This window comes from Pan troglodytes, chromosome 11, assembly GCF_028858775.2.
Source record: "Pan troglodytes isolate AG18354 chromosome 11, NHGRI_mPanTro3-v2.0_pri, whole genome shotgun sequence".
Classification (NCBI taxonomy): domain Eukaryota; kingdom Metazoa; phylum Chordata; class Mammalia; order Primates; family Hominidae; genus Pan; species Pan troglodytes.
The window spans coordinates 115,497,050-115,515,909 of NC_072409.2; the positions used below are offsets into that span (position 1 = coordinate 115,497,050).

General features: G+C 41.6%; 1 protein-coding gene across 25 annotated transcripts in view; it reads right to left on the minus strand.

Annotated features, from left to right (window-relative positions):
• The window catches only part of DOCK8 (dedicator of cytokinesis 8), a 252,223-nt gene that overhangs the window by 28,211 nt on the left and 205,152 nt on the right, over positions 1-18,860 (minus strand). For all 25 annotated transcript variants that reach the window (XR_008536987.2, XR_001720634.4, XR_010148794.1 and 22 more), the window contains 9 exons: positions 16,511-16,693; positions 16,017-16,146; positions 14,961-15,048; positions 10,114-10,210; positions 8,599-8,733; positions 7,221-7,373; positions 4,746-4,904; positions 3,095-3,195; positions 2,096-2,288 (listed from right to left, as the gene is read on the minus strand). Coding sequence is in view for 17 of the 25 variants with exons in the window: in XM_016960514.4 (XP_016816003.3) it covers positions 2,096-2,288; positions 3,095-3,195; positions 4,746-4,904; positions 7,221-7,373; positions 8,599-8,733; positions 10,114-10,210; positions 14,961-15,048; positions 16,017-16,146; positions 16,511-16,693 (1,239 nt within the window). In the remaining 8 variants the exon portion in view is untranslated. The remainder of the gene's footprint in view (positions 1-2,095; positions 2,289-3,094; positions 3,196-4,745; positions 4,905-7,220; positions 7,374-8,598; positions 8,734-10,113; positions 10,211-14,960; positions 15,049-16,016; positions 16,147-16,510; positions 16,694-18,860) is intronic.

Sequence of the window (18,860 nt, forward strand, 5' to 3'; positions counted from 1 at the left end):
CACTCATACACATTAATATAATTTGGCTTCTCTTCTGTAGCTGAGAACACCTAACTCATTGCCTCCTCTACATCAAGAAGCCCTCACACTTCAGTTTCTTCTGCCTTCCTTTTCACCTTCTTCACCCTTCCCTGACCCACAGGGCCTGGACCATAAATGCTCACAATATCTTGTGCCTCTTTATAACAGTATTTCTCATAATTATAACTGAACAAAGATTGGAATAATTAGTTATATTATGTCTCTCTGGTTAGAATGTAATGTTCATGAGGACAGAGTAAGTATTCAATAAATATTCTCTAAAAGAAGGAATCAATGGATAAATATATGTGAACAGATAGAGCTGTATGCCCCCATGTTGGGATAATGTGGAAAATTTCTGTTGATTGTGTAATAATGATTCACTTTGGCATGTCATTATTAGCAAATCAATTGAATTCTAGGTAAAATTAGAATAGTAAGGCTTACTAAATATAAAAGTCAATAATGAAATGCAATTGATATTTAAGTGATAAATATTAAATAAAATATAGTCATGGGAAAAGGAATAAAAGAATTATAAAATAATTTAGTAAATGAAACAATATGAAGTGCTAAGCCTTACAATTTCCTGGGAATTGAAAGAGTAGTACTATAATATTTATTCTTGATAGTATCAAATGGTCAAAATAAATTTGAGAAAAGAAGCAAATACATCTAAAATAATTTTTATAACTTTCTTGTGCACTTCTATGTGATTTGAAATCAGGTGTTATTTTTATGCTTTTGGATGAGATTTAATTATCAGCTTTTATAACAAACATTTCTGAATTAAGAAGAAAATTCACTTGCCAAGCATGAAATCACAGAATAACTATTTTTGTTCTTGAGGACCATAAGAAAGGAGGAGTTATTCATAGGAGGCAATACCCAGCTTTGCTGTGTTCTGGAAAACCAGAAGCTCCTGGCTGCACCAGCATAGTTTCAGTGACTTATTCTCTAAGCCTGGGGAAGCTACTTTGAATTGTTCTTTCTTTCTGGTTCATACAACATCACAAAATTGTGTTGAAGAACAATAACAAGAACAAAGCTTTTCATAAAATCAGCCATGTAAATTCAAACAAGAATAACAAAAACCCTTGTAAATGACTTCGTGAGTCTGGCTTGAAAAACACTCTATCACTGTAGCTATATTGTTCATGGTTTCAGGGATGGTCATCTCTACAAACTACGTCTCTTACAAAAAAAGTACCCAACATTGTGCTTTTTTATTTTCTCTCTCTCTAAAGACTATTAAACTATTCAGTGAGAACACTTTAAGTGGCCACTGAGCATCCCCATCCCAGCCAGCTTTTAGGTCTGGCAGACAATTTCCCTTTGCCAAATGTGGGTAATTTTCAGCTTATCCTAAGAAGGTACTGATTCAGCCTTTTCTCTCCCTTCTCAGGTCAATTTGATTCTTTCTTGATTTTTGGATTGGAGAGTGGGACCCTGTAAAGTTGAAGAGTGGAATCAAATGAATGGGCCAGGAGGAAAATCATTTATCCAATGTTTTCCAGACTTTCACAACGTCAGTATACTGTGTCAACTACAAGTCTTTGAAAAAGAGTTTAAGTGACCTTAGAAAACTTGCTCTCAGTTCTCTCATCTGCGAAGTGGGAGTAATAACCAACCACCTTCCCTACCTACCTGCCTCACAGCTTTACGGGGAGGTTCAAATGAAGCCATGCATGTGAAAGTGTTTGCAAATGTCTCCTAAAGTGCTATTAATAATGGCTAGGTGCCATTATCGTAAACAATAATTAAAAAAAAAAAACCAACGACGATGGGAAGGCAATTAGAAGAAGCAAATATAATGTATGAACTTGGAATTTTTCAACCTTAGCACTACAGACATTTGGGGCCAGACAATTCTTTGTCAGGGGAGCTCTCCTATTGCAGAATGTTTCACAGCATCCTGGCTTCTACCAGTCAGATGCCAGTAGCACCTACTCACCCATCCCAGTTGTGATAACCAAAAATGTATCTAGACATTGCCAAATGTCCCTGGGACTGGGGGACAAAATCGCCCCAGTTGAGAACCACTGCTGTAAGGGAAAAGCTGCACACACCCTACCTGGAAGCTGACACTGCCCACGGGCAGGTAGCTGTGGTCCTCCAGCATGCTCAGATACTCAGCCACTAACGCAGCAGCGTGCACCAGGCACATGGCAGCCTCCGTGTAGCACTTCTTCTTGGTGTGTTTCTCTGCCATGTTCTGGAGCCAGGTCAGCCGCAGATCAGGAGATGCCTGGTAACTCTTGGCAATTCTGAAGACAGATTGAGTGAGAAGTAGTTTTGAGGACAGTGGGTTAATGACACTGTTCTTCTACTTTGTGTGACCTTTTCTTTTTTCTCCCCAAGAGTTCCCTGTACCCCTCCACCTGAGATTTTGCCCTATATTTCCAGAAAACGAGACAGAAGAAAACATTTATTAGTCCAACTATTTTTATTCCATGTTTAAGCTGTGCTGACCTCCAAGAAATAGTACTTAGTAAAAGCCTTATGGGGAAAAAATACCTGATAACATGATGTCTATTTTAATGGCTCTCAGGCAAATTTCTGCCTTTTCTTTCCTTTCTCTCAAAATAAAACAGAAGACAAAAGTACTGCCCTTTGTATGATGTTGCATCAGAACAATTTTGCCTCTGTAAGTCATTTCTCCTGAACAAGGACTGGAAGACCAACTTTTAAACTACGCGTAAAAAATGATTTCTAAAGTAAAACTATATATGTATGTCTGAATATAATTGGAACAAAAGCATATGGAAAATAATTCCTATAACAGTTAATTATTCTTTCTCTGATTCTGTGGTAAGTAGAAGATAGCGTTATTATATTTAATAATGTTATTATATTTAATAACATTATTATGCCTCACTTTAAATTAGGGAGATCCTTCTGAAAACTTACATATGAATTAACCTACTCTGAATGTTCAATTTCTATATATTATTTGGCTATCATCCAAATCACTATATCCATGTTAGCTGTGATCACTACATTAGTAAGAACTCCACAGTGACAAATCCTCGACCCCCAAATGGTGTCCCTTGAGTGTGTCAGGAAAGCTTACCTGTACATGAGATCCATAAGCATCTCAGGATCTTCCTGAAATTCCCTCATTTTCACTGTGTCATATAAGATGCTATTCAGATTACAGAGAAGTTCCTCCACCTGCAAAAAGTATAAGCCTCAAAATAATCTTAGCTTTGTAGTCCCAGGTGAAGAGTTAGGATTACACTGAAATGCAAGGGGAAGCCACGGGAAGGGCTGGATCAGAGGGCAGCAGAGACTAGGGATGGCGGAGTCATCTAGACCTGACTCTGTAGTTTTCTTCTTCGCCAGCCCAGGTGTTTATGAGACCTGGATGTGTGTTGGCCCTTGAGATCCAGAAATCTGCCTGAATCCTCATACTATCTCTGTCTCTAACATTTTTGTTTAAATTAGTTTGAACCAGTTTCAGTTATTTGTGACCTGAAAAGTTCTAAACTCTACTCTGGAATATCAGGGATTTTTATACCAAGTAGGAAGCAGCTTAGGACCTCAGCTTGAGTTCCATGTCTCAGAAGCCTCCTGGATCTTCCCAGGGCTTCAGAGATTTTAGAACCTCTTGTAATCATTTATTCTTAATTATAAAACCAACAGTGGAGGTCCAGGGGAGCCTGCAGTACGAAAACAGGGAGAGACTAGGGCTTGATCTGTAGACCCTGGCAGGCAACTCAGCCACAGAATGTTGTCTTATCCCCCTTCCCCTCCGCCAGCTTGCCAGGGCTCCTAAAATTTCTACCACTAGAGTCATTTCATTGGGTGAAGGCACTGAAGACCTTTATTAAACTGCCCATAGTTTGATTGGTCTTGTTGGTGAATACCTCTATATAAATGATGGAACTAAAGGAGTATGGTCAAGATGAAATGAGAGAGGAACGATTTGATGTAGAGGAGAGGAAAAAGATTCTGAGAATGAGGATGCAACATTGCCTGAGAGGGCAAAACAGACTCCGGAAATAGGGTTCTCAGACTAAGGGAATAAAAGAAAACATTCATTCATTCATTCTCACTTAATTAAGACCCTACCATAGAGCAGGCTAGGAGCTGGAGTTAAAAGACAAATGGGACAGGCTGGAGTTCCGTGGTCATCGTAATAGACATGGAAGAGATTACTGTCCTTACACATTTCCTTAGGACAACCTTGTTTACAAGCTCTCTCAAACTTGGCCCTTCCTTACCCCTCACCAGACAAGCTGGTCCCTTTACCATCCCTTCAGATACAAATAATTCATTGTTTCAACTACTCACAATTTCCCCCTCACTTTTCCCCTGCCTAGCTGAATCCTATCCCAGCCTTTAATCTTATCCCTCCCTGCAGGCTTTCCTGGCCACCAGATTGTTTATTGATCACGACCTCTCTTCCTCTAACCTTACATAGCATTTAGCTCCTTACCACACAGTTTGCACTTATGTATCACTTGTCTTGTACTGCCTCCTAATTGTTTTGAGACTGAGCACTCCAAATAGACTGTTAGCATATTGAGACTGGGGACAGTGGTGGATGTATTTCTTTTTAAAACCTCTCAGAGTGCTGAGAGCACATGCATATTGGACAATAAATACTTGCAAATGTTATATATTTATATATAAATTGTGTATATATGTACATACATACATACACAATAGTTGGCAGATCCCAAACTCATGCATGAGACAAGGTATGTGCTTCGGTGTACCTGGGTGGGAAAAGGAGTCATCTGCATGGCTGTGTCCTCTTCTGAATAGGCCAAAATTGTCCTCAAGGATCTTCTCAGGTGCTCTTCATTAAAGTCTGGTGCTCTTCCCACCAAAGATGCCAGGGACATGGTTACTTGCATCTTTACTCTTGCAAAATTCTGCATCAGTGAAAAAAAAAAAAAGATGAAGTAAATAAGACACACTTAGCAGTAGATAACTGAAAGCAGCATGGCCAGACACAAACAACTCCTCAGTGTTTCCTTTACCCCGTCTTAATTATTTCCTCTTCTCTCAATGAAATGGGAGCTACACTGTGCACAAGATTCATATTGCTGTTTAAATGGTTTAAATGGACATTGCTCTCACATAAATCTGTCAGGCTCCCTTTAAATTTTCACTGAGGACTGGGCTGCCTTTGTGCTGCAAGCTGGAAGATTCTTAGAAAGTTGGGTCCAAGAATACGGTATATCCTTTTGTGCCAAGAGTTTCTTCTTGGGACTTTATTTAACTTTATTAAAAGAAAGGGACTTCTGGCTCAGCCTCCCAGCACTTTGGGAGGCCAAGGAGGGTGGATCACTTGAGGTCAGGAGTTCAAGATCAGCCTGGGCAACACAGCAAAACCCCATCTCTACTAAAAATACAAAAATGAGCTGGGCGTGGTGGTGGACACCTGTAATTCCAGCTACTCGAGAGGCTGAGGCAGGAGAATTGCTTAAACCTGGTAGGCAGAGGTTGCAGTGGGCCAAGATCTCGCCACTGCACTCCAGCCACGGTGACAGAGCGAGACCCTGTCTCTAAATAAATAAATAAGGGGACTTCTGTGGCCAGCATTTCTGAGATTTTGAACTCTGGGTGAGCAACAAGGTTTTGTTTCTTCTTTCTTTACAGGCCCATGGAAAAACATGGCTACCTCAAGGTCCCCTGAGGAATGTCTTTTAAATAATCATCCCTAATACATTTGGAGGAGGCTGACTTTTTCCATGGGCCAATTTATCTTTATATATCACTTGAACACACTTATTAACATGGCCACAGATGGAAATTCCAAAGAATGTATCAAAATCTAGACAAACTAAAGCAAACTTGACTGTTCTATAATACAGCTGAACTCCAAAGTCTTCGTAGCTTTGAATAAAACTCAAGTCTTGGCTAGGCAGGATGGCTCATGCCTATAATCTCAGTACTTTGGGGGGCTGAGGAGGGAAGATCACTTGAGCTCAGGTGTTCTAGACCAGCCTGGGCACGCAGCAAGACCCTGTCTCAACAAAAATACAAAAAAAATTAGCTGGGTAAGGTGGCTCGTGCCTGTAATCCCAGTTACTACATGGGAGGCTGAAGTAGGAGGATCATTTGAGCCCAGGAGTTGAAGGCTGCAGTGAGCTCTGATAGTGCCACTACACTCCAGCCTGGGTGACAGAGCAAGACACTGTCTCAATAAATAAATAAATAAAATATTAAAATAAAACTCAGGTTAGATGACACCGATCATTTAAAATTCTCTTCCACAGGTCATTCTGGCACTAGCTAGTAAGAATTTAGAAACAGGAAACACTCTTCTGAATTCTAACCTGTCTATTGTATTTTTTCCCCCACAGATGATAACTTTTAATCTAAAATATTCTTCCATTTCTTTCTTTCTTTCTTTCTTTTTTTTTTTTGAGACAGGGTCTCAGGCTGGAATACAGTGGCACAATCTTGGCTCACTACAACCTATGCCTCCTGGGTTCAAGCGATTCTCGTGCCTCAGCCTCCCCAGTAGCTAAGATTACGGGGGTGTGTGCCACCACACCCGGCTAATTTTTTGTATTGTAGAGACGGGGGTTTCACCATGTTGGCCAGGCTAATCTTGAACTCCTGGCCTCATATGATCTGCCTGCCTTGGCCTCCCAAAGTGCTAGGATTACAGACATGAGCCACTGCACCTGGTTATTTTATTTTATTATTATTTCTTTTTGAAATGAAGTCTCACTCTGTTGTCCAGGCTGGAGTGCAATGGGGCAACCTCGGCTCACTGCAATATCTGCCTCCCAGGTTCAAGCAATTCTCCTACCTCAGCCTCCCAAGTAGCTTGGATTACAGGCATGCGCCAACACATCTGGCTATTTTTGTATTTATAGTAGAGACAGGATTTCACCATGTTGGCCAGGCTAGTCTTGAACTCCTGACATCAAATGATCCACTCACCTCGGCCTCCCAAAGTGCTGGGATTATAGGTGAAAGCCATCGTTCCTGGCCCCTGGCTGTCTATTTTAGAAACACACTGATAGAGACCACTGCATTTATCGGATGAATTCACTTTCAGATGCAAATTAAAATGGAAGCTGCTATCTATCTACATACTCAATTGTTTCTTTCTCACAGGACAGAAGTAAACTGCAATACTGTAAAATTTCCTTATTTTTTTTTCTCGGCTGATGCTTTGCATCAATTTTTCTCTGCTGATTCCAGGTCACTCAGCTGCTTTGAACTCTTACACTGGTGGCTCCAAAACTGAACCTCATGAGGAGGTAAAGGGTGGCACAGGCTTGGCTCCGGGTGACGTCCATGCTGCTGCTGCAGTGGTGCAGGACTTGGTGACACAGGTCGAAACACTGTTCCACCTCCTCTTCGAAGAGTAAGTCTCCAAACTAGGAGAGACATAAGGGGCCATTAGGCATCACTTGGCAGTTTGATACACTTTCTGGACCGTTGAAATATGCAAATGTCCATTTGGACAAGCAAAAAGCCTAGAAGAGTTAACGCATTATTCCATAAAGATAATGAGCTATGTGAATCAGAAGATGGATTTAAGCAATGGAGTAGACTTGAGATTTAATAATGAACTGTCCAGCTAAAAGGGTCAGAGCTGTGTTATTAACTGCACTGTGAGCCAGGTCGCATTCACTGGTGAAATCACAACTATGATGGAAGGAAACCTGAGTTTCTTGGGTTCCTGGGAAATTACTGGTGATGAAGAAAGAGAAAATGGTCCTGAGAAGGATGAGCAGAAGAATTTTACTTTTTAAATTTAAAAGACCCCATGTAGAAGGCACCAATTGAGATCTTCAATAAAGGGAAAAATAGGCCAGGCACGGGGGCTCACGCCTGTAATCCCAGTGCTTTGGGAGGCCGAGGCAGGTGGATCACTTGAGGTCAGGAGTTCAAGACCAGCCTGGCCAACATGGTGAAACCCTGTCTCTACTAAAAATACAAAAATTAGCTGGGTGCGGTGGCACACGCCTATAATTCCAATACTCAGGAGGCTGAGGCACGAGAATCGCTTGAACCCAGGGCGCAGAGGCTGCAGTGAGCTGAGATGGTACCACTGCACTCCAGCCTGGGCGATAGAGCGAGACTCAGTCTCAAAAATAAATAAATAAACAAACAAACAAACAAACAAATAAATAAAGGGAAAAATAATCTGCATGTTACCCCAGGATAATCCTCATTCCTCAGGCTGTGAGAAATTCATTTCTGACCTTCCTGGCATTTTATGGCATGACATTTTGTAAGACTAATGGGCATCACATAGAGGATTTAATCTCACTCAGCGGAGGTATTACAGAGAAAGAGTGAAATTGCTAAGTCACTCAGTTGATCTCTGTTCTCACGTCATAGACCTTCAGCGAATGGCCATTTTAAACTTCTAGAGTTAGGTCCACACTTCAAATATGGGAGCCACTGCTTTTCCTCTCCATGGTGGCTTCCCACAGAATCAGGGCATCTGCTTTCTTCCTAGGAAGACTTAAGACCTTTACTGTGATGCCACTTAATATGCTCTGTGACTTTTGGTCCACCTGAAGAGAGAAGTATGAAGCCAGATGAGAATCTTACTCTTAATTAAGAGGAAGAAAACAAGCATCCCAAGTTTACCTTGGCGATGAGAGCACGGAGTGTTGCAAAGCAGTGAGTCAGGTAGGTGGTACTCTGATCACAGTTCAGAGAATTCACCAGCACCCTCAGAACACCTCCCAGCAGGCTGTCTTTACAGTCCAGAGCCGAGCTCGCCTGGGGGAATGGAAGAACAGCATCATTGAATCCCTGCACTGTGCCAATGAACTGGATGTTCCTGACAATTAGCTCAGTAATGCTGATGTTCCATGTCCAGTGGTGAGTCTTAAGAGTTTGGTGAGCCACCATGGGTATCATCCATTAACCATGGGAACTGAAGACCTATTTCCAAATGGCTTTATTTCAATGCTTCCAATGAGTTTGGGATTTATACCTAATTCTGGGTTCCTAAATGAAGGTATAAGGCCCATCTCCCTCATCCTGGGTCACATCTTTTGGAAAGTTCTTTCTTTGTATACAAGACATAGCTTTCCTTATGGGATGCAAAACACAATTGTGGGCTTCCCAGTACAACAGGGGCTGCTTGGTGGCAGCAATGTTTCTAAATAGAAGCTTGTTTATCACCTACAGAAGGACTAACAACACCAAGGATAATAACAAAAGGTTTCAGCTTTCTTTGAAAACTGCAAATATATTTGGGGGCTAGTATAGATATTTGGCACCTAATATTGTGCTATATAAAGATAAGGTAAATGTGATACCAAGCATTTAAGTTATCAAAGATATTAAAGTCAACAAAAATATCACATACTTTTTGTGTTTATTTTTGTATGATGATTACTTTGATTTTAGACAATTCAAAAGTTAGAGAATTAAGATTTCACTGTGTTTCAACGATATTTCTTCTAGCCCTAAAAGCAATCCTGGACCTACTCTAATGAATGACTTCTCAATGGAAACATGTAAGAACTCATTTTTCAGGGTAATTAAAAACTCATTATTACCTAGACAGCTTGGGAATTTGTGGAAATAATCACATAGAAGATAAAATTAGTATGGTACAAAGTTCACAAAGCTATATTTTTCTACAGCAGGGATGGCAAATTCATGGTACAAATGACTTTCCTTAACAAATTTAAGTCCAAAGAAGACATCATTTATCAAATTTAGCACTCTTTTTACCTAGCCTAGTCATAATCATAGCTCCCATATCAGACAGTGACCATCATTCAACTGGAATTGACCCATCAGAAAAAATCCTAGTTACCACTACTGTTCTAGAAACTAAACGATAAACCCAACATCCATATTATACACTTGGTACATACTCACACAGATTTAACCAAGAGGGTCAGCTGGCCAAACACCTAACCCTCTCCAAGTAAGCCCTAAGTCAAAGAAGCCAGAAGAATGTTTGGTATCTCTGGAATTTATAAGGTAGACACTGTTGTAAATAGTAAACTTCTCAACTTCATTTTTTTTAAAAAGGTACTATGGGATCACATTTATGTCTTTCATAATTTTGCATAAAGAAGTCCTTATTCTAGTAAACATATTCATGGCCAACAAATCAGATTGGGTGTTTGTTTTCCTCACCTGGATAATGTTTTCCTGCATATCCAGGATGATTAAATGTGCTTCTGTAGCCAGATTGCCACTGATCAAGGCTTCTTGATCTAACTCTGCCTTTGTTCTAGGAAACAACAAGAGGTCAAATTAAAGCGCATGTCAAACCTGGCCAGGTTCCCATGATGGCAATCTATACACCAAGGTGTAAAGAAATCTCCAAAATAGTCAACCTTGAAATGAAAACAGAGCAACCGGCCCTGAGTAACTAGAGTGCAGGTGCCTTCTGTGATTCATGTCTTGTTGAAACAACTGTCTAGGTAAGGTTTCCTGGTCATCCTCATCCCCACTATTATTAATAATGATGAGGACAATTATAAAAGTAACACTATGGGTAGAGAAGCAGTTATTAGTTGCTACTAGCAATTAAGCTCCCCTCTCAGATTGTTGCCTAAAGCCTCAGGGCCATGGCTGTATTTCACGCATGAAAACCATTTCTAGATCTGAGTAAGGGGAAGCCCCTGCAACATGCGAGAGAGAGTGAGACTGGATGTGATGTGAACTTGGCAGTGATGCGGCTGGGTTAGGAAAGGGTGGAGCTTCAGAGCCAAGTCAGGGGAGAGTCAGCCTCTTAACTTCCCAAAGATCACCTTGAGGTTGCTCAGCCAAGTGCGTGGGGTCTTTCGTCCTTTTCCATTGGGAAACAAGACTGTATTCCTGTAGGGCAGGTGATCTAATATCCTGCCGGACATTACTGGTCATTGCCCACTAGGGAATGGGAAATTGCCTGGTGCTCGCTCCTCTATCAGGTTTCACTTTAAGGAATCAGAATGGTTTTTTTTTTGCTAGCCCATCCATTCTTATGAAATCTAAGTGAAGCTGTAAAGGGATATTTTGTATCATCATCCAAATCTAGTTGCAAGGAAAGGGAGGTATGAAGAATTGACTTTACCAAGATGCCTCAGTAGCCAAGATGTTACCATGGGGTTGGGGCATCATTATATCAGCTCCTATGTCCTGGACCAGGGTTACCACTAACCTGTTCTTGCGTCCCATTAACCTAATAATGGGGGCACTGCAGCTGCTTACATACCACTGAGGACTCAAAAAATAAGTACTTCCGTGTGTTTTACTTGTTTTCATGTTTAGGATAGGCTCTCTGGTCCCAAGCTACTTGACACTTTTTCTCATTTTCCAAGTGATAATATATGTGTAAAATAAATGAAATCTAAAAGTTTTTTTTTTTTTTTTCCTTAGAGACAGGGTCTTGCTCTATCACCCAGGCTAGAGTGCAGTGGCACTATCATAGCTCACTGAAGCCTCGAACTCTTGGGCTCAAGCGATGCTCTGCCTTAGCCTCCTGAGTATCTGGGACCACAGGCATGAGCCATCAAATTTTTATATTGTGATAAAGTACACATAACATCAAATTTACCATTTTAACCTCATCATCCTTTTTTTTTTTTTTTTTTCTTGAGACAGAGTCTCCCTCTGTCGCCCAGGCTGGAGTGCAGAGTGCAGTGGCGCAATCTTGGCTCACTGCAAGCTCCGCTTCCCGGGTTCACGCCATTCTCCTGCTTCAGTCTCCCGAGTAGCTGGGACTACAGGCGCCCGCCACCGCGCCCGGCTAATTTTTTGTATTTTTAGTAGAGACGGGGTTTCACCGCGTTAGCCAGGATGGTCTCGATCTCCTGACCTCGTGATCCACTTACCTCGGCCTCCCAAAGTGCTGGGATTACAGGCGTGAGCCACCGCGCCCGGCCCCTTATCATCCTTTTTAATTAATTGACTGCTAGTTTAGTTTTAAATTTAGAGCAATGCTGTCTAGCAGAAACAATGGGGGCCGCATATGTCATTTTATACATTGTGGTAACCACGTTAAAAAAGTAAAGAAAAAGTGAAATTATTTCTAATACATTTTGTTTATCCTAAAAGATAAAAAATACTGTCTGCATGTAAGCAATATAAAAATTACTAGTGAAATATTTTATTCTTTTATTCACAATAAGCCTTCAAAATCTGGTGCGTATTTTTCACTTATCTTGATTTATTATCTCAATTTGAACTAGCCATATTTCAAGCATTTGATAGCCACATGTGGCTAATGGCTACTGTCTTGGACAGCACAAATCTACAGTGTCCTAATCTGTTTTTTCCCAAATTTTTGTATTGTGATAAAGTACACCTAACATAAAAATTTACCATCTCAACCATTTGTAAGTATACAGTTCAGTAGTGTTAAGTACATTCATATTGTGCAACCATCACTAACACTAATCTGGTTTTTTAAAAGCTTTACCATCTGACCAGGCGCAGTGGCTCATGCCTGTAATCCCACCACTTTGGGAGGTTAAAACAGGTGGATCACTTGAGCCCAGGAGTTTTAGACCAGCCTGGGCAACGTGGTGAAACCCTGTCTCTACAAAAAATACAAAAAGTAAGCAGTTGTGGTGGTACACACCTGTAGTCCCATCTACTTGGGAGGCTGAGGTGGGAGGACTGTTTGAGGCCAGGAGGGTAAGGCTGCAGTGAGCTGTGATTGTGCCACTGTACTCCAGCCTGGGCGACAGAGTGAGACCTTGTCTCAAAAAAAGAAAAGAAAAAAAAAAGAAAAGAAAAGCTTACCATCTATTCCTTTAAAACAATGGATTTGGTGGCAATAGAATCACCTGGGAAGTTTTACCAAATACTGATTTCTGGGTCCTGCTGGAGTTTCCAATTGAAGTAGTCTAGGGTGCAGCTGGGCACTGACAGGTTTTAAAGCTCCCCAGGTGATTCTAATGTGCAGCCTACATTGAAGATCTTTGCTCTAAAAGAAACAGAGCCAAAATAATCGAAAAATGATCAGAAAGAGGGTGAAAGACACCATTATTATAATTATAAATTTTCCAGGTAGGTAGGTTGAACAGTTATAATTTTACTATGGTTTCCCTTTAAAAAAAAAAAAAAAAAGCACAAAGCGCCTGAGAATTTGTAGATGTGAATCATTAGCTCTGACAACCAGCAGCCCACCAGGTAGCGCAGGGCTGAGAACTAACCTAGAGCAAACCGGTAGGCCATGCGTGGTAAGGACCAATATTGTGTTGCTCCTGCAAGCAAAAGGGAAAGGTTTTCCAAAACACCAGTTTACACAGCCCAGGCAAAACAGGCCTACTTAGGGGTCTTCTTTTAATCTCGTAGAGTAGATGAGCTAAACCACCTCAGCAATTCTCTAGCAGCCAAGGCATGCATATTTTGTAGTTGTTGTTCATTGCCCAAAGTAGAATGTATGGACTCTCCGATCCAAGTATTTTATAAATCAGTCCAGGGAATTTAGTGCAAGAATAACATACCCAAAGCAAATAGGCATGATACCAACAACTGGGTTTCCAAGTCACATCTATAATAAAAATATACTTATTTCTTTAATGTTTTAAAATAAATGTGACTCCCCAAAGTCCCATAAGTTAACCAGAATGATTCATTCTTGTGGTAACAATAAAGATACTAACTCACATTTATTTACAAAACAGCACTGCTAATCAAGTCTTCCCCATACCCCCTTTGATGGGTGCTTCATCACCCACGGGGTATCCTACCTTGTCAACTGTGTGTGAGGGGTGATTTTAGCTCTATGACATTTTGCTCAGCAAACCCTGGGACTCATAAGGCTACCTGTGGCTAAACGGTATCGGAAACATGTGCTATCTAGTCAAACATATATACTTTTAGCTTTCATATGTCTAAATTGTTGCACATATAGCAATACACATCAATATATCTATTCATCTATAGCATAGATTTTGATCCAAACAGGTTTTTTTATTCTTTCATTTGCTTATAATTTTTTTTCTGGTAACAATATATATTATAATACACATCTGCTGTAGGAAACATAGCAAAGTATAAAAGAGAAAACACCAATTACCGATATTCCCAGCACCCAGAGAAAACCGCAATTAATATTTTGGTAAATTTCCTTCCAGCCTTTAAAAAATACATTGACTATATGTCATCAGAGATTTGAGGTTCTTTTTTTTTTTTTTTTTGAGATGGAGTCTTGCTCTGTCACCCAGGCTGGAGTGCAATGGCACGATCTTGGCTCACTGCAACCTCTGCCTCCCGGGTTCAAGCGACTCTTCTTCCTCAGCCTCCTGAGTAGCTGGGATTACAGGCATCTGCCATCATGCCCAGCTAATTTTTCTATTTTTTGTAGAGACGGGGTGTCACCATGTTGGCCAGGCTAGTCTCGAACTACTGACCTCAGGTGTTCCACCAGCCTCAGCCTCCCAAAGTGCTGGGATTACAGGCGTGAGCCACACACTACTCGAAAACCAAGTGTCTACCCTGCCTTTGTTCATTTAACATTATGTCATAAGCATTTCCCCATGTCATTAAAATGATTTTAAAACATTTTGATGGCAATCCAACTTTTAAATATATTTTTCTATTCTGGAGCATTTAGAATGTTTTCAATTTTAAAAAACAACTTTAAGGAGCACTGACATAAATATATCTGAATGTATATCTTGTACACATTTCCAGAAAGGAAATATCGATTTGAAAGTATACGGTCCTAGGCACCATGTCCTGCTTTCTCTATTTCCCTGCTACCCTCCCTGCAAAATCAGCTGCTTTTATTAAGCCATCTGAGGTTGCTAAAGAAATATTAGTTTTCTTTACATGCTTATCAATGTGACAAATTTTTAAGAGCTGGAAACCACAACTCCCTATACCTTTGATTATCCTGGGTCCCTGGATGAACTGTATTTACACAGATAATGATGTTTCATTTTCTAACCCTTGGAAGGATACAGTTGTTTCAGTAATACAAGTAGCCTGGGAAAAATAGTTTTGGACTTTAGGTAAAAGTAGCAGAAAGTTGCTGAGTGACTCACTTATCTAGCTTCTCATTAGCTTGCCGCCAATGTGTCTGCTCTTTCTTCCATCTCAAATTTTCATTTAGGCCTGGAAATCGGTCGTTCCCTAGGAGTTAAGAAATGCATGATAGGAATTTGATTAGCATGAAACCCTCCAAGATAACCAGAAGTTCATAACAACCTCAACTGAGAGGCCTCAGCACCATTTCTCGGGCTAATTAGAGTCCATGCAGGTTGCTGGTAGGAGACAAAGTCGCCACACCTATGTCCAAGTTGGCCCGCTCTTTGATTGATAGACTAGAATATAAGAAGAACCTCTGCCTTTCTGAGTGTCAGAGAGACATTTCTCATGAGCAGAGGATTCCTGTGAAACTCTGGGGGCTTACTGAATTATTGGGTATGAAAGTATGGGTGTCAAATGAGGGTGCCTGACCACCACTGAAAACTATGAGCTCCCTCCAAGTTCCCTGCCACTGTGTCCCTTCGAATACAATAAGCTGTCACTCTTCTACTTTGAGCATGGTGAATAAGACTGAGGGTACCTGGGGATTTCATTCTATTCAAGCTCAGCCTTTTTGAGATCATTCCTCCTGTGGTGGAATCTTTGAATGACTGGGACACTCTGAAGCCATTTCAGGGAACTGGTTCCATTCTAATAGTGCCCTGAATGATCAAGAAGATGATCTTGGGCCCAGAACTGTTCAGTTTCTTGACCATGCTCCGGATAGACTCGCCAAATGTCACATAGAAAGGCCTCAGCCTTGAGGGAAACACCTTCCACCTCATCCATGACTGACATTCTTAGAGGTGACCTTTTACCATCAACAAGTTTTAATTAAAAGATGTCATTTGGTGCTGTTTTCAGGGTTCCTACAATTGTAGAACAGCGCTTTCCCTCACAGGCACAGGGCTAACACAAATGTCACACACACACTCCCAGAATCTGCTGTCTCTGACACTACCGTAAATATCTCAAGAAAGTAATGGTGTCTAATCATGTTGGGAGGACATTCCTCCCCAACAAACAGTGAAAAACTGCTTGACAGAGAGCAGGGAAGGGCCAGTTCAACACACCTGGAGCCCGGCGGCGCATCATCTCCCCTCTGGCCCCTTCCCCACGGAGCAAAGCCTCTTCCAGCCGGGCCTTGACATCCCTTGACTTCTGCAGGACTTGGGTACTGACTTTGTCAGAACTCTGTTTTCCCTGGACAAGACAGAGGTAGGAGGACATGTCCTTTGGTGAGATCTCCGTTGATGTGGAGAGTTACCAAAACAGTTCACTCCACAGTGATGCCAGCTAAGTTTCACATGTGCTACACTGAGGAGCCGTTCTGGAGCATCCCATGGCCAAAACTCTGTAAACAGAAATGGGGTTCTCTCTGCAGAAGGCAGAGATCCTTTCCCTGTGAAATGATCATATCTATACCTACAAATGGGTTATGCATTTGAATACAGAAATGAGAAAAATTAATGATGCCTCCATGGCCCAAACAAAGGGGATGAGTAAGAAGACAGAATTGCAATTGAGAGATAAGAGCTGGTATAAAGTTGTGCCACTCCAGACTTACCTTATACTCAAAACATAACACACAGATGAAAAGTAGATCTAAAATCCTGTTGAGCTGCGTTGATGGCAGGTCAGCAATCCACTTCCTAATGAGGCTCTGATCAGCATTTTTCATGATCCAGAGGAAGCAGATCATGAGGTTGCGAGTAGTGTCCGCGTTCAGCATGTTGTACTGCTTATAGGGCTGAAGGGAGGCAGATTGGGGGATGGAGGCCAGGGAAGAAGTCAAGCAACAGAAAAATTTGAGGCTTAACAGTCAAGCAACAGAAAAATTCAATGTGTTCTCTTAAAATACCACGACTGTACATCATTGCTAGGCTGGAGATCTGTTTCCAGTAGCCCTGCCTTCCCTAGGCAGGGGAAGCTGTGTTCTTTGAGTAGGGCTACTCAGCAAAGAGGCTCACCTGGGGCAGTATTTGAGCTAGGCTTTCAGCCACGTATCTGAGTACCTCTGTCTTAGGAGCCGTGTGGCCTGGTGATCAGCCCTGGGCCTTGATCATGCATGCTGCAATCCCAGTGATACAAAGGGGCTTTCATGCTGCTAAGATCTCCAAGTATTTCTCCTTCGTGCTGGGCAGCAGAGGGTTAGACTTACAGGGGAGAAGGAAACTGGCTGGGTGCCATGAATAACCTTGCTGTTCAAGATTTAGCTTCTTTGTTACATAGTGCAAAGTATAACATAAGGGTCATGAACTGCTCAGCAAATTAATCAAATCCATGTTTGTGGAGTTCTCTGTAATGGAAGTTTAACCATAATTTATGTTTGCCTGGGGCTGGGGTGTGGGGGTTCAGGCTATTTGCTTTAATATTTTGGCCACAAGTATTCATTTTAAAGTGCTGAGCGCACTCTCTGTTACTCATCTCATCAACACAAACAACAATAATGAGGCTGCACCCTTGGTTCATGCAGCGTAGCTAATATCCAGTGGAATGTACTGGTGAAATTGCTATGAGGAATTTGTGGGTATGGGAGGGAAATGTTAGTTTTGGATGGAAATAATAGAGGTTATAAAGCAACTTTAACTTCAGTTATTCTGAGTTTGTTGACAAGAATAAAGGAAATCTTGAGATACAACCTCACAAGGACTATGTTCTAACAGGTGAACTTTGGGCTTTTGAGTTTTTCCCTTAGAGGCAAATAATGTAAAAGGCATAAACCACCTCAAGCAGCTAACTTTGGTAAGATGGATATTAGAAGGGTGGAGGAGGTCATAAAACACAATATTTCTCCAACAGTAAGATCAGTGATGTCAAATCTCAAATGTCTTTTCTCTGTCTCATCTTCCTGCCTCACTGTCCCCCCAGTCCTCATGGTGATGGGGCTTGCTAAGTGCTGGAAGGAAGAGAAGAAAGTCATCCAGCAAGAAGAGTTAGGTCAGGATGCTGCTTTCTCACGGGAGAAGAAAGTTAAATTCTCTGCACATCTATACCCTACATTGAAATGTGAAAGTAAATGACATTGGAGGATGCAGTGCTGTCTTCACAAGGGATAGTCAGAGCTCATCAATGAACAGAGATGAATCCCACCTCAACTGAATCAGAGGATACATTCCCAGAGGAGCCCCTCTTTGAGCCCACAGAGTCCATGCAAAAGGACAGAGCCAAACAACCCTCCTTAGGCTCCCTGGGGTCCTAGAAAAGCTCCAGTCTTTTGTTTAAGAAGCCCTTATGCTAAGCTACCAGCCTCCTTCAGTCTTTTTTTTGGAGGCATTACACTGTATGAATTACACACACATAGACTGAACACAGCCTAAGCCTCCACCCTCAGAGAACCTTGGTTTGATCTCCTTTGCAACGATTTCAGATTTCCCAAGTTTTCCTCTTTTCCGGTTTCTTGAACTTGAACTCAGCACCACTGGGACTGCCTGAATCTGATCTGCACATCTCTTGCTGTTGCCAGAACCCTTTCTGACTTGTGTGCACCTCAGCTGCCAGCCTCACAATGATTCTTTCCAGCAAAATGAGGCAGAAATAATCAATGCCTGCTCTAAGCTGAGTTCTCCCATCAGAAGATGACAGAAGAGGCTGGGCACAGTGGCTCACGCCTGTAATCCCAGCACTTTGGGAGGCTGAGGTGGGTGTACCATCTGAGGTTGGGAGTTTGAGACCAGCCTGGCCAACATGGCGAAACCCCGTCTCTACTAAAAGATACAAAGAAAATTAGCCAGGTGTGGTGGTGCATGCCTGTAATCCCAGCTAATCAGGAGGCTGAGGCATGAAGAACCCGGGAGGTGGAGGTTGCGGTGAACTGAGATTGCGCCACTGCACTCCAGCCTGTGCAACAGAGTGAGACTCTGTCTCAAAACAAACAAACAAACAAAACAAAAGAGATGACAGAAGACACGAAATGA